Source organism: Psittacula echo, assembly GCF_963264785.1.
Source record: "Psittacula echo genome assembly, chromosome: 20".
NCBI classification, from domain to species: Eukaryota; Metazoa; Chordata; class Aves; order Psittaciformes; family Psittacidae; genus Psittacula; species Psittacula echo.
In genome coordinates this window covers 4,811,272-4,825,203 of record NC_137756.1, presented here as the reverse complement: position 1 = coordinate 4,825,203, position 13,932 = coordinate 4,811,272, and the positions used below count along the sequence as shown (strand labels likewise).

The 13,932-nt window shown below is 42.1% G+C and overlaps 1 protein-coding gene across 3 annotated transcripts in view; it reads right to left on the bottom strand.

Annotated features, from left to right (window-relative positions):
• UNC80 (unc-80 homolog, NALCN channel complex subunit) overlaps positions 1 to 13,932 on the bottom strand; it is a gene marked incomplete at both ends in the record, with an annotated part of 120,051 nt that overhangs the window by 71,967 nt on the left and 34,152 nt on the right. For 2 of the 3 annotated variants that reach the window (XM_080632002.1, XM_080632003.1), the window contains 5 exons: positions 915 to 1,127; positions 6,566 to 6,738; positions 11,483 to 11,582; positions 12,089 to 12,195; positions 12,720 to 12,934. In XM_080632002.1, the coding sequence (XP_080488128.1) occupies positions 915 to 1,127; positions 6,566 to 6,738; positions 11,483 to 11,582; positions 12,089 to 12,195; positions 12,720 to 12,934 (808 nt within the window). The remainder of the gene's footprint in view (positions 1 to 914; positions 1,128 to 6,565; positions 6,739 to 11,482; positions 11,583 to 12,088; positions 12,196 to 12,719; positions 12,935 to 13,932) is intronic. The other variant, XM_080632001.1, reaches the window with a different exon arrangement.

Here is a 13,932-nt window from a genome sequence, read left to right as displayed (position 1 = left end):
TGTGCTCCATTGAGATGTATGTATTGGTTTAACCTAGGAGAATATGGGTCAGTAAGGCTCTTTTGGGATGGCTTATGTAAATACTCCAAGACTGTGGAATACATGGTTTTCAAATTCCCCCAAGCCTTGGAATTTATGTCTGTTTGTTTTTAAACCTGATCACAATGCTCACTGTAAAAATCTTTCATTTTGTGAAAAGAGGTGAGAAGCACAAAGCTCACTTCCAGACAGACACATGTAACAGGCACTGCAGAGGCCAAAGGAACTTCTCCCACTGTTTTGTGAAGTGATTGCAGCGAGTGTCAGACCTTCAGCAGGTACACCTTAATGGCCTTCCAAAGACACTGACAGCACCAGACAGGGCAACCGCCTAATTTATGGACGGAAAGTGATTGCGATCAAATAAAACTTGAAGGAGCTAAGCTCAAGACAGTTCTCTAGATGACATGTAGTAGCCCTATAGAATTCCTTGCCAAAGAATGTGCTAACAGTTGGTATGGGTGCAAAGAGACTGAATTAAGTTCGTCAAAGAGAAATCCATTACTAAATATACAGCACCATATCTAGCCCAAGCAGCCCTGGGCTAAAAATATTTGGAAGCTTGAAAAAAAGCAAGTAGCATCACACGCCCTGCTCTTACTCTTCCAAGGCATTCACATGCGTAAGTACTGGAAATAGGAGAGGGGACGAAATGGATTGTCTGAGGGAATCCTCAGGGGGAGGAGACACTGCTACCTCCTACCAAAGTCTCTTTCCATTAAGAGAAGAGCTGATCCTGGCAGGCTGTGAAGTGCAAGTTGGAAGGGAAACTTATGATTCCTCAGTTTACTGGCAGTGAAATTCTGTACAAGATCCAATTACCTTTACATTTTGGTATAGTTCTTAATGTAAGTAAAAGAGAAACGAACACTTACATCTCCCCACTGGTAGAAGAGCTTAGCTGCATTCCACTGCAGCTTCTGGTTCCTTTTGTTGCCCACAACAGGAGAACGTCCACGGGACAGACCTTTCTTAGTAATGTTCACATGGTGGCCCTTCATCCACTCGGGCCAGTTGCCACGATTGCAGCGGTGAACGAAGCGCGCACACTCCAGGAACAGGGCTGCTCTTGCCACTACAGGAGCCTCCTGAAACGTTTGCAAAAATCACCTTAAATACAAACATATTAAGAGGATTTTGCGCTTTAATCCACTGCTTTGCAAGCCTGCCATGGAGTCACACAGACTGAGCAAACCCGAAACAAGAATCTCTGCCGTAGATCTCACCTCTTGAGCTAACGACACCAAAGCTTAAGCAGTGAACAGTTCTACTGAGTCCAACCACTAGAGGGGCAGACAGAGCCACATTATAAACCTGGTAGCACCCTTGTGCCAGCAGCCCTCTGCAATGCTTTCTTTAAGAAACCATGTAACTGCCGAAACCAGAAGCGTGCATCTGGCACTCTTACTGGAGGAATGAGAAAAGTTTTCTTTTCACCTTTGCTTGTGAGGCTGCAAATATTCCAAGTGCAGACAGCAGCATGGCCACATGAATCCTAGAGTTTGTCAAGTTCTCCTTGCGCATCTTGGGGGTGGAAGCACGAATGGAGGCTTGCTGAAACTAGGAAGAGAGCTATTTTGCACTTAAACCAAGCAGATATGGAGACTGAAGTCCATTGCTGGCATAAGTCGATGAAATTTTGGTGGCTTAACTTCAATGGCCTTAGCAAGCATCAGACAATTTAGTAGTGAAATAACCCCAGGCAGTTGTGTTTTGAAGTGGCTGACTATTTTTCAGAGGAAAACCCTCCTGCCCTCAGCCTAGAAGAGCTCTTTTCTTTAATTGGAGAAATTTTATTGAGTGTTTCTTAGTTTGTATTAAATCACCCACAACAAGATCCATGCTAGACCAAAAAAGAATGCTTCTGAAACTCTCAAAGATGTTCAAAAACGGGTGCTGTAATTCATTTCCAAAGGGTAGCTTACACTCAGGAAGGAGCTTTCTTCCCAGAAGTCTGCAACTGTGCAAAAATAACATCTTTACGGACACCAAAAGTGCCTAAAAGCAAATGGTTCTGTCATTTCCATTCAGTTTCCCCCCTCTCTTCCTACAGTTTTCACAAGCACCCTGTGGCCAGCAGTTTGTGTATCTCAAAGTACAACAATGTCCACAATTTACTTCGAAAGGTTCCCTAGCAGGGATTTCACAGAGCGCAAGTATACTCCACACATTTAGATGCTGACAGCTTTAATGAGATAATTAAAACAGATTAGTATCAACTTTTAAGGGAAGGCTCTTCATCTGTGGTCCATGAATAACAGGCAAGTCCTGAGACCATGGAACATAGCCTATAGAATATTATTAAAAAGTGCCTCCAATCAGTGCTTTAATCAAAAGTTGAAAACAAGATGTTTCGGGCCAATGTTCCAAAAGTTTGGGAATTGACTGAAGAAATTCTGTGCTGCAGCTAAACTCACAGCCAGAAATTCCTAACATCAGGACTGAGAAGAAGTCATGTCTTTTAGAGGACGTTAAAAAATAAAGCATAAAAAATAATGGTTTGCCCACATTAACAAGAAAACATGCATTAACTGCTTCCTGACATAATACCTTGTTGCAGCTTTTTGCTCCTATTTTATTCAAACACTAGAAGCAACCAGCAGTCTTTCAGCAATTCTCTTGAATAAAAACATTAAAGCTGGCCCGGTGTTCTGATGAGGAAGGCACAAATCTGAAGCCAGACGTTCACTGACAACCAGAAACAAAACTGAATTCTAGCATCTGGAAACACCATTCCAAATCATTTGTTGCTTACATGCAATATGGAACACAGAATAATAGAGGATTTTATCCCTTTAGTCTCATGGAGTAAAACTTTAACCATACATGAAAAGATGAAGCCCTGACCCTTATTCTCCTGCTGTTTTAATTCATCACTAGTAAAGCCACGATGTCTTAGCATACAGGAATCTTGGAAAGATGTGTTGTAAACATTATGGAAGCACTCAACTAAAGGAGGATATTTAGGATGGGGGGGGACAGAAGTTTCAAATTAATAATCACTGAAGACCTCCTGCATGAAGGAGGAGGCACAAGCTCCCCGGGATTGCTTACCTGAGGCTCAGAGAAACCTGAAGCAGCAGCAGCAAGAGAAAGATGAAGATGTGACAGAATGGACAGGGATGGATTCACACCACAGAGAAACACATCACAAATGGAGAGAAATGAATCAGGCAGGTGATGCGTAGCTGAAAAGAACACAAATTACCATGGTCACTGTCAACAGTTAACACAGAAGCAATACTCTCACAAGCCTGCCTGTGCCTTGGAAACTATTCACAAGTCCATTAAACACCAGACCTACTGTATCGCTTTGCCTTTTGAAAAGTGCTCCTGTACTGCATAGATTAACATCAATAAGAATCCACCATTTTCTTAACAAAATTCCAAGTGGTCCCATTGGAGCTTTCCAACAGATAACCTGATCCATACTAACAACAGCAGAAGCAATAACCTGGCTGGGTATTAACCAGTGTCCTTGAGAATTGCCTCAAAAACACTAGTTCAAATCTCTCTGATTATATCTAAAAATAGTGAGGTACAATCCATGTCACAGCTCTTTGTTCCTGTTCCCTGCCATCTACTCTGAGGACCTGTTTGGAGCAATCTGTGATTTCCTTCCAGGTCATATGCCCTCCTATGGACAAATATTTCTGCTATGGAAACAGGGACATGGGAACACCAGAGGCCACCTAAGACCCTGGCTGATGTGGAGTAAGATGCTGGCAAGTATTCTTGTAGTTTGGACTTTGCTTCTGCTGTTCCAATACTCAGTAGGTCCTCTCAAACTCTATCCTGCCATAAAGCAGTGCCACCATGGCATTTCAACAAGGGTAAGAGATTTACATGTTTGAACAGATCAGCTTACATATCTTACTGGAGAAATCTAATGGTGATAGGTGTCACATTGCTGAACTGGCCAAAGGAAAGCTTGCATTCCCCGTGGGAATTTCCCCATTTACACTGGTCCGATTAGGATACTTTATCTAACATCTTTATACAACAGCGGTTTATTAGAACCCTCACAGAAACTTGACCACAGACTGAAATATCCTATTATTTGCCTTTCAACCTCCAACATTTCTGGACAGGAAGAAAACTAATTTCACTTTTGCCAAGTCTGGATTTAAGCTGGAGACCAAAGGATTAAACTGTCTGCAATATATTATCATCATCGAATGTCTGCAAAGCCATAAATTGTTATAGTTGTATAAAATTCAGTCAAGGATGGACACTGCTTCCAGGAAAATACGTTAAGTTACTAAACCTAAGGCAACACTCGGTTTAAAACAAATCATTACCTCTATCAGGATGCTTTTGTTTTGCTGTTCTAGTTTCTTTAAATCACTGTGGCAAACCTGTATAAACATCCAGGCTGATCAAAGCTCTTCAAACTGGTATATGAATGGAATTTCAACAATCTGCATGAAAAAGCAGGCTTGAAAAGTTTGTGATAGAACTGAAAGTGGAGCTGTTTGCCTTTCATTTTTTAAAGGTTGCCATAGCAACTAGGCTGGATAAAATTACTTAAGAAGCTTTTTAATTTGCATCCAACCTGATTCCAACTGTGACTTCAAAAACCTGAAAACAGAAGTTAAAAAAGCAGAGTTTTCTGTTGGGTGTGCTCTATTGATATAAAATGTGCGAACTTTCCATAACGGTATACATTGCCATTAAGCACTACAGTGAGGTGACAAGCTGTCATCTTTTGATACCTCCAGTGCATGTCACTTCTTAACTTCCATAGATCTCCAATACTTTGTAGACAAAATGCCAGCTGAGCAGAGACTCCCAAGTCTGTAATTAGAACAAGGCTTCTTTCATCTCTACCTACAGACCTTCTAGAACTTCAGATACCAAAGCCTTCGACATCATTCAGCAGAAAGGAAACAGGGTCAAACTCTACTTCGTAAAAGTCAGCTCTGGCAGTCAGAGCAGACATCTTCAAATAGCTCACTCTGACCAGTAGTTTTCAGTTGACTTTAGACACGGGCACAGAGTAAGTTGGTAGCTTAAACGTTTGGCAAATTAAAAGACATTTACAGGCAATAAGGACATAATTGCCACCCCCTGTTTTATCATCTGATTCATTAGCACACAGAGTAGTGCATCCCCAGAAGGATCTTAGTGAGCAACGTGCTCCTTCCTGCCCATGTGCCTTACATTCCCTGTGTTTGTTCAGAATTCATGATGGGGTGGCAGCCTGGCAGGCTTGAAGAATGAAGTTGTCTTTGTGCAGCACACCAGCAGGAGGGACTATCTCCCCCTGCAGCAACCTTCTCAGCACACTTGCAACCCTGACTGGCAGGAACCACTTCTGACTGTGAGAGCATGAGAGAGGCTTTCCTGTCAGTCACTGCTACCATAGCTCCCAGCCAGAAGGACAACAATAGAAGAATGGGAGCTAGTGAAGAAATCATTTCTCTACTGGAAGATGGACAGGGACCAGTCCAAACAGTAGAGCTAGATGTGGACTGATGGCAACAGCGACTTCGGGCCAGTATTAATGCAGACTTGCTTGAATCTGCAGCTTAAGGATGCAAGGGCAAGAAGGAGGTATAAAGGGGTGGTGCACATAGGAATGTAACATCCCTACAACTAGGAAGCAGACAAGGCAGCACAGCTCAGGGCACAGCACTAGCACAATGGGAGAGTCCATGAGCATGGCATCTTGAGCAGCAAGTAAAAAAACTAAATATGAGCACAAATGGCACAACAGTCAGAGGTGAGGTGTCAAGCGGGAAGACAAAGGGATAGAGAGCACATGGATGCTCTGAGAGCACTGGCTTTCAATCTTTTCCAGTTTGCAGACATCCAAACACTTATGGAAGGAAGAAGAGCACTGTGCAGAGAAGCTAATAATTGGCTTTTCATAGCTGTATTTGTCACATAAGCACCTCAGAGAGCCCTGCTGGCCCATGAACCACAGGCTGAAGGCCACTGCTTTAGAAATGGAAGGGACTGATAAAAATCCAGCAACTGCAAAGAAAAGGAGGGAGACAGAAGAGACAGTGCCAGGAAGGAGGGACTGAACTGTGTCACTTCAGTGATTTGGATCTGCAAATTTGCAACATCTGCCTTTAAAAGCATGCACACTCTGACATTTGACATTTTTTCCACTGTGGTGATTCAGTGTGCTATTTATTACTCTGTCAGAACTCCTGAGTGGAATTCCTATGCCTCTCCAAGTAGTTTGCCAGTCTTCAGTCCTTATTCTTTCTATTATTTTTGACACTAGGACCAGAAGCAGAATGGCTGTGGGCAAAATTTGAAGTCTGACAATAAAAGCTTTGCATTGGCAATAATCTGGTTATGGGAAGCCATATAAGAAATAAATCAAATTTCTCTGCATACTCCTCCAGTCACAGATGTTAAAACTCCAATTAATAGCAACACCACCAGCTGGCACTGCTGTGAGGCTTTACTTTCTGTGTGGACATGAGCAGCATTAGTAAATGACAATGGACCACCACGTATGCATGTGCTTCTCACTCAGCAGGTAAAAATACACCAATGAATGACTTACAAGATCCAGAGCAGCTGCCAAAATGGAGGCATCGGGGATAGTGCCTGGTTCACAGCAGTTCAGGAGAAACTGGAAGCGCTTCATGCCTTGGCGGATTGCTCCCAGGTTCACAACGTTCTTGGATTTTCCTCCTTCTTGGTTGGAGGTCAAGTGATCATCGAAGCTATGGCAACCTAAAGAGGCAGAGTACAGAGGGGATGCAGGGAGGGGTAGGGAGAAGGGGACACAGTCTCTCGCCAAGAAAAAAAGTGGAACAAAAATCCTTATGAGTACAGTCTTGGCCTAAAGCCCTTCCTCACCTATGCACTATCTTGAAGATAACAGGGACATTTTTGTAATATTCATGACTCTCATGAAATAGGCCTAGAGCAAGCCCGATTCTGGTCTTGGTCATAGTGATGTCTGCCCAAAACAATTCCACCATACTCAGTGTGGAAGCCCAAGATCTACTCCAAAATAGGTGAACCAGAATATGCCCTTCTTCCCTACCTCTTCGAATCGTCTTACTTACTGTTCTTCCTCAATAATCTTCTACTTCTCTACTGCCTCTAAGTTTACCTTAAGGGGGAGCATGCATAAATCTTGTCCCTCATGTATCAATTTAGCAATATGTCATTTACTAGGATAGAAGAAAAGAGCAGCAAATACTGGAAATGTTCTAGGTGCAAATCAAGTACTGTCCTTTTCTTAGGCATACATCTTCTGTGATTACCAGAACAGCCAAAGTGAGACTGGACTCAACTCCTAGGTATCATCATCATCCCAGCCTCTCTCCCTTGACGTGCACTCTTTGGGATGGAAAGCTCCCTGATAAGCATTCCTTTTGAAAATGAAGCTAGCACCTCACTCCAGGACTTCTTTCAAGCACGGTTTTAAACTCCAGGTATAGAGTTCACATAATAAATAAACTAACTCCATTGCTGATTGGAATGAACACTTCTGAATGCAGAAGACCATTACGCAGCTGGTAGCCAGAGCTGAGAGAGTGGTAGAAAGACACAGAAATCAGGAAAGCAGTTTCAAGTGCAAGGAGGTGGGTCAAAACGAGACTAGTCAGCTTCTGGGAGTCCTTATCCATAATACCCTGTTCACATGTGAAAGTACGAAAGTTTACAGAATACTAAAGGACAAAAGCACAAGAAGAGAACACCAAGTGGGGAATTCAAGACTGGCTTTAAACATGGATTTGAAAGACAAGAGGCAAAACGTCAGCTCTACAGAACTTTGTGACTTCTCCTTCCTCAGGAAATAAGAATGGCTGAAACTCAAAGCCCCTTTGAAATTGTATTCCTCAGAATTACTTGGAAAGAACTTATGTACCACAAACAATAGTTACAACAGAAAATGACAGCTTAGGTCTTCACTTCTCCCCGGAAAACAGAGGTATATCAAAGTTCAACAGATTACAACAACTGTGGCTTTTCTCTCTCCAATGAAGCCGTACATAGTTTTCCAGTAAACAAAACGTTCCTATGTTGGGAAATATTTCACCAAAACAGAACAAACAAACAAAGTAGAAAGAACAGGTAGAACACTTACATAAATGAGCAGATAAACAAATACCCTTTTCTTCCAAATCTTCCTGTTTACTTATAGCCTGTAGCAGGCTATCTGAGCATTCCTGCTATGACTGTTGTGACACTAACTTATTTGAGGTACAAACAAATGTTTTCGTATTCAGGGCCCTGTTAAGCGTATGCCCGTACGAGATAAAGAAAAGAACTTGGCTTTCTGACACAGAAAGGCACGTCTAAGGCCTGTCCTTAGCCCCCACTATAAAGATCTAGCAAAGGCTCAGCCTGTCACTACAGCCCTTTGCAGTCCCTGGCTTGCACTTTGTTGAAGCTTTGCAAGAGAATCTTTCAGACGCAGCTGATGAGCATCCTCCACTACACCCATCCTGGAGTAGCCTTGCTGTAAGCATGGGAATCCTCCTTGGTGTAATGATAATGTGACAGCTCTGCAGAAAGATCTCACCCAGCGAGCAGAGACCACTGCCTAACCTAGGAGGACACTGAATGCCCAAGCTCCCATCCTCACAGTTGCTTCTTGTGTGAATGCGAGATCACCACTTGGAGTAAGTATGTGCTGAGGTTTGCCTGTGCTGTTGTGCCCTGAACACCCTGGCAACTTCTGTGGTCACTTCCAATGTCTTCAGGAAGTGCCTGAAGGAACGTTAAGGGTCTCCTGTAACCACACTGTAACTCACTGCTGTATGTATGCTTTGTTCTTAGTATGGGTAAAAAGATCATTAATAGAAACATTTTGTTATGCATGAATGTGCATATATATGTGTATATATATGTATACATATGCACACATACAGATACACACACACACACACGTATGCTTACATACATATCCAACACAGAATTTCCAGTGGTCTAGATGATATATCACAATGAAGATTACAATTAATAAATGATGGAACAAATTATTCTATGTTCAATTATTTAGGTTTTTTTTACTGCAATCTATTTCTCCTCTGTTTTCTTTTAAATTTGGTCTACTATGTTAAAAACCCCAAAAACACAAGAGGAAACACCATATGGAAAAAGCATGAGCAAAGTAAATGTATAGTGTCATGGATGACAAGAATGGGAAGGCAGACCTAGGTTCCAAAACAATGCTTTATGGTTAGACTCAAGGAATTTAATACAACGCCCATCCACCTTCAACAGGCTTTTATTCTCTTGTCCACAAGCACATAAAACCTGCCGATCTTTATGAAAGATACAGAAGCACTGGAAATTTCTACTGTGTTATGAACTGTCCCACCCTGAAAGGCCTCACATTGACTGCACTTTGCACAAGTGAGTACGTACACACACAGGCATGTCCAATTACTCTAGTATTTTTGTTAAGGGTATGTGGCTAACCACACCATTGCATACCAGTGATCTTTGTGGATACAGTGATACAATTTCCTTAACTGTCACACTTTGCCTTAGAAACTTAAAATGCCCTCTCTTTGCTTCAATTAGGGACCAGGCAATGGCCCAACCCTTCCCATCTGCATCACTGGACAATTTGCTTGTTTCTCATACTAACATGCAAGGGGTCTGTCTTTAACCCACTGCATCACTTCTATTACGGTATTCCTAATGCATGCATATAAAAACCAAGCATGTGTCACGTACATCTATTCTCTCTCTGGCATGTAAAAGACGTTTCAAGTTCTCTTCTTTCATTACATAAATTCTGATGTTACTCACAGAAGACTGAAGAATGGGCTACACTTCCAAAGCTCAAAAAGTCAATACTAATGTCATCTGAGTTTTGTATAAGCAGAAGATGTGCCACACACACTGAACAAGACGCTCACAGGGCCAAGAACAAATCAGTGCCATGAAATCAAGAATATGGGCACTCTGGGCAGAAGCAAACTCACAGGGGCATAAAATCAGCATTAGCAAGATGAAAAAAACCCAATTCCTACACGAAAATATGAAGGACATCTCACATGAGCACTGTAGAAACAGCTGTGGCAGCCTATAAAAGTCTCACTGTCCCTCAGTTGTTTGTTCCCAGTAAGGGCTGGGAGAAAATGTGGTGGAAGCACTTCACACCTACTTCAGCTCACAGTAGTAGATGAAGAAAACAGTGCAGTTCCTTCCATCATGGGAATATTCACCTTCAGCTACCAAGGTACAGCAAGCTGCTGGGCTCATCCATTCTCCTTCAAAAGGAAGGATACTTTTCACCTTTTCAAATCACCTATTTGAAAACCACCACCAGTGTTTCTGCAGTGGCAGAATGATGACCAGTTTACACTGGCAAGATAGGCTCCTACTTTGCTAGAATCACTTGCCTGAACAATGCCTTACATGCATTACACTGCAGGTCTGGGACGGATGATGGTGAAAAAGGCGTACAATGCAGTGTTCAAAGGGTAATGTGAGAAAATGAAAAACACAATGACAGAGAATGTAACTTACTGTAAAGCTACAGAAACCATGGTGAAAAAGAAAATCTACTCCTTTTTGTGTGTTTTTGGGAGTCAGGTTGGGTTTTCTTCAAAAAAAGGAGAAAAAAGCAACAGAACTTCAAGATAACAAGGTTGTCTCCCTGACAACAAGGAGGAGCTCCGAGCTGAGGACATGAGCATGTGAATCACTGCATGACATTTTAAAACAGAATATATCATGACCTTCTATTATTCATAAAGGCACTTTTCAAACGTTGCTGATTTTGAGAATAAACTGCAATTAAATATACTTCTGTGGAAAGGCAAAGTAGTGTTGTCGTTATGATGCTGTGCGCTAAGAAAAAGGGACCGCATCCCTAACGAATGGTATGCAGACACCAGACATGCAAACACAGAAGAAAAGAGGTAATTATAACAAGGTTTTTGCAGGGTTTGCCATTTCTGGGCTGGTCTTTGCTAGAACTGTCAAATGGTCACAAATTGGGGAGGGAGAAAAAAAACACAACAAACAGAAAACCTGATGGAACACCCATTGTTATATTAGGCAATGAAAGATTTACACACCTAATTTGGAACTGAGTAAGTGCTTTGAAGCAAGCATTAATTTTTTTAAGTGTAGTGATCAAATTCAATTTGATTTTAAAAGCCCGAATGTTGCATTTGCAGAATTTATTAGATTTTTTTAAAGAAAATTGACTTTACTAGATTTTTTCTTTTTTTTTTTTTTTCTAAATCAAAACAAATGAAAGAAGGAAGGGAAAGAAAACAGTTACAAAGACTAAAAAGTCGGAAAAGGCAGGAATGGATACAAAACCTATGGAAAAAGCAGGAAAAAAGGGAAAGGGGTGAAATACAGAAAGAAAGAGATTTAAAAAAATAAAAAAGTTTAAAGGAAAGAAAAAAAGGAGACGAGAACCCTGATTTCTAACCATCTTTTTCTTCTGTGTGATGAAGCTTGGATGGGTGTCTTCGGCAGGTGCGCCATTTACCAAGACGCTTGAAGAAATTCTCCTCTTCGTCTCGCCCATTGTCCAGGCCACCTCCTGGCCCCCCACCTTCTGACAGCTTCACTGCACTGGTAAACTTCACCTGTACAAAGACAAAGGGCCAGGTGAGGTTGTAGCATACCACTTTCTCTTGGTCTTCCTTGCTTAGCCATAAAGCAACTACAGAAGGGCTGTAGCACAGAGGATCACCATAGAAATGCAAGTGGGTCTGCACAGATTTACGTACGCTGAAGCACTTCATCTTTTAAGCTTTCTGCTTAAAGGTTTGGTCTTTCGCAAGAGGCTGTAAAAGCACAAAGAAGGAAGGAGAAGTGTGACCAACAATTAAACCTTAAGCATGTTGACAGAGCCTGCATTTCTCTCTCAGTGAACCAAAGCAGACTGACAAGTACAGTGTTGGATAGGTTTAACCTAACCATGAACCACAAAAGTCCAGTATAAAATTTCCATGGCACTCTACTCTGGAGATTCTATGACCGAGTCAGATTGGCTGCAATGTCCACGATGAGTAGAATGTTTCCTTGGACAGATAAAACCAGACAGATCCCATCCTTCCAAGTTCTCTGCAATTCAGCCTGACACATTTACCTTGGAACTCTGCCTGATGAAAGACAGACGGTCGACAGAGCTGATATCTAGGAGATCTTCCACCCCATCAGCCAGGCCAGAGAGGGAGGAGCGCTTCAGCCAGTTCCCTGTTGCAGAATAAGCCACTCAGGACCACTCTGAAAATGCTTCCAAGCAGAATCTATTCATTAGAAACTCCAGCATATATCTCCAAAGTGGCCATGCTAGGGTATGGGAAGGTAGAAGGAAAGGGGAAGGCAACCTTTTCATGTAACATGTATTAACTACCATGCAAGGCCAGTTTGTGGGACTTGTAAAGGATACATTCTTTATCTGTCGAATTCTATCTGGAATATTTCTCTTCTACAAAGAACAATGCCTGTGAGATTAAGTTACTAGCCTACTACTTTGGAGACACAGATTCTATACTCTATTTTGCCACAGATATCATCTGGTACCTTTGGCATATTGCTTACGTTTCCCTTTGCCTCAGTTCCCCATCTGTAAAATGGAGAGCAGCATTTCCCAGCTTTCCTTGGCAGAATATACAATATACTTGGACACTAAGGAACTTGTTGCAATATTTCTTAAGACAGGTATATCTGTGTTTCTATGCACATGCAATAAGTATATAGAACAGGAAGAGACATACATTTACCTATGGGGAGTTTGAGTTTCTTTCGAAGGGAGATCCGTCGGGAACGGGAGCGGGAACGTCTGTCTGTGGTAGTCCCAGAGTGAGCAGTGGTACACTCGGATGTGTCCTGCTCAGACTGACTGCTGGTATCACTCGCTGCACTCTGTGACTTGAACATCTTTCGCCAGAAGTCCTTGCGACCCAGAACGGCCCCTTGGATTTGCTCATCACTGGAAGAAAAGGGATGCAGATCATGAACTGCATTTCAGAGAAGTTTGGATGTTCAAGGGAATGAGGTCTCCCTCCCACAGCCCCCTCCTAACCTCTCTATTCTTTAAAGATGTTTAATTTTGAATTCCAAACATGCTTTTCCCAGTGGGACACAATTAAGTTCGACAACATGCTAAGTATTGTTCAAGGCACAAAATAACAATCTTCTCTGCCCTGAGGCACTTGCCCATTGAACAGATCATTCCAATTTTTAGTTCTTACACATGAAAAAGAAATCATCTTCTTTAGGTCCACATGACACACGTTGGTAAGACTATACTGGTGCTTTCTATAAACAGGCGCACTGGAGAGCTTTTGGACATCACGACAGCCATTTGTGAACCTGCTGGGGTCACAGCTCTCATTAAGGTATTGGAATGGGGACAGCATATTTTGCTATTCTCTTGAAATCTCCCATGGCTATGGCAGGGCTCAGAGCAGCATAGCTTTGTTGCTTTTCTGCAGAGCAGTAAACAGTTACCCTTGAAGTCTCAGTAACAGTGAGACTTTGCAGGCTCCATTAGTGGAGAAGAATACAGAATATAGAGCTCTGTATCCTTGTGCAATGTCTTCGTACAGTGCATCTCAAAGCACTTTAACAAGACAGATGGGTATTCAGAGGCACAGAGAAGTCAGATGACTTGTACGAAGTTATTAGGGACCAGTGACCATTTATAACATTGATTACGTTTACTTCAGCATTAAATGGCTGAACTCTTTGGATAACAGAGGCTTCAAACTTGCAATACCTAACAGGAGGTTGATTTGCTTATTAAGAAAACTGGTAGATCACCTGTGATGATAAGGGAAATGCACCAATCTTTGGAGACTACATGCCCAAGATAGGTCAGGATGGGCTATCTCTTGGAAGGCAGTGAACAACTTAGCAACGATTTGGAAGCTGAAAAGTAATAGAATGATCCCCTAGAAGTACAAAAAAAGCATGGAGAACAGCTGT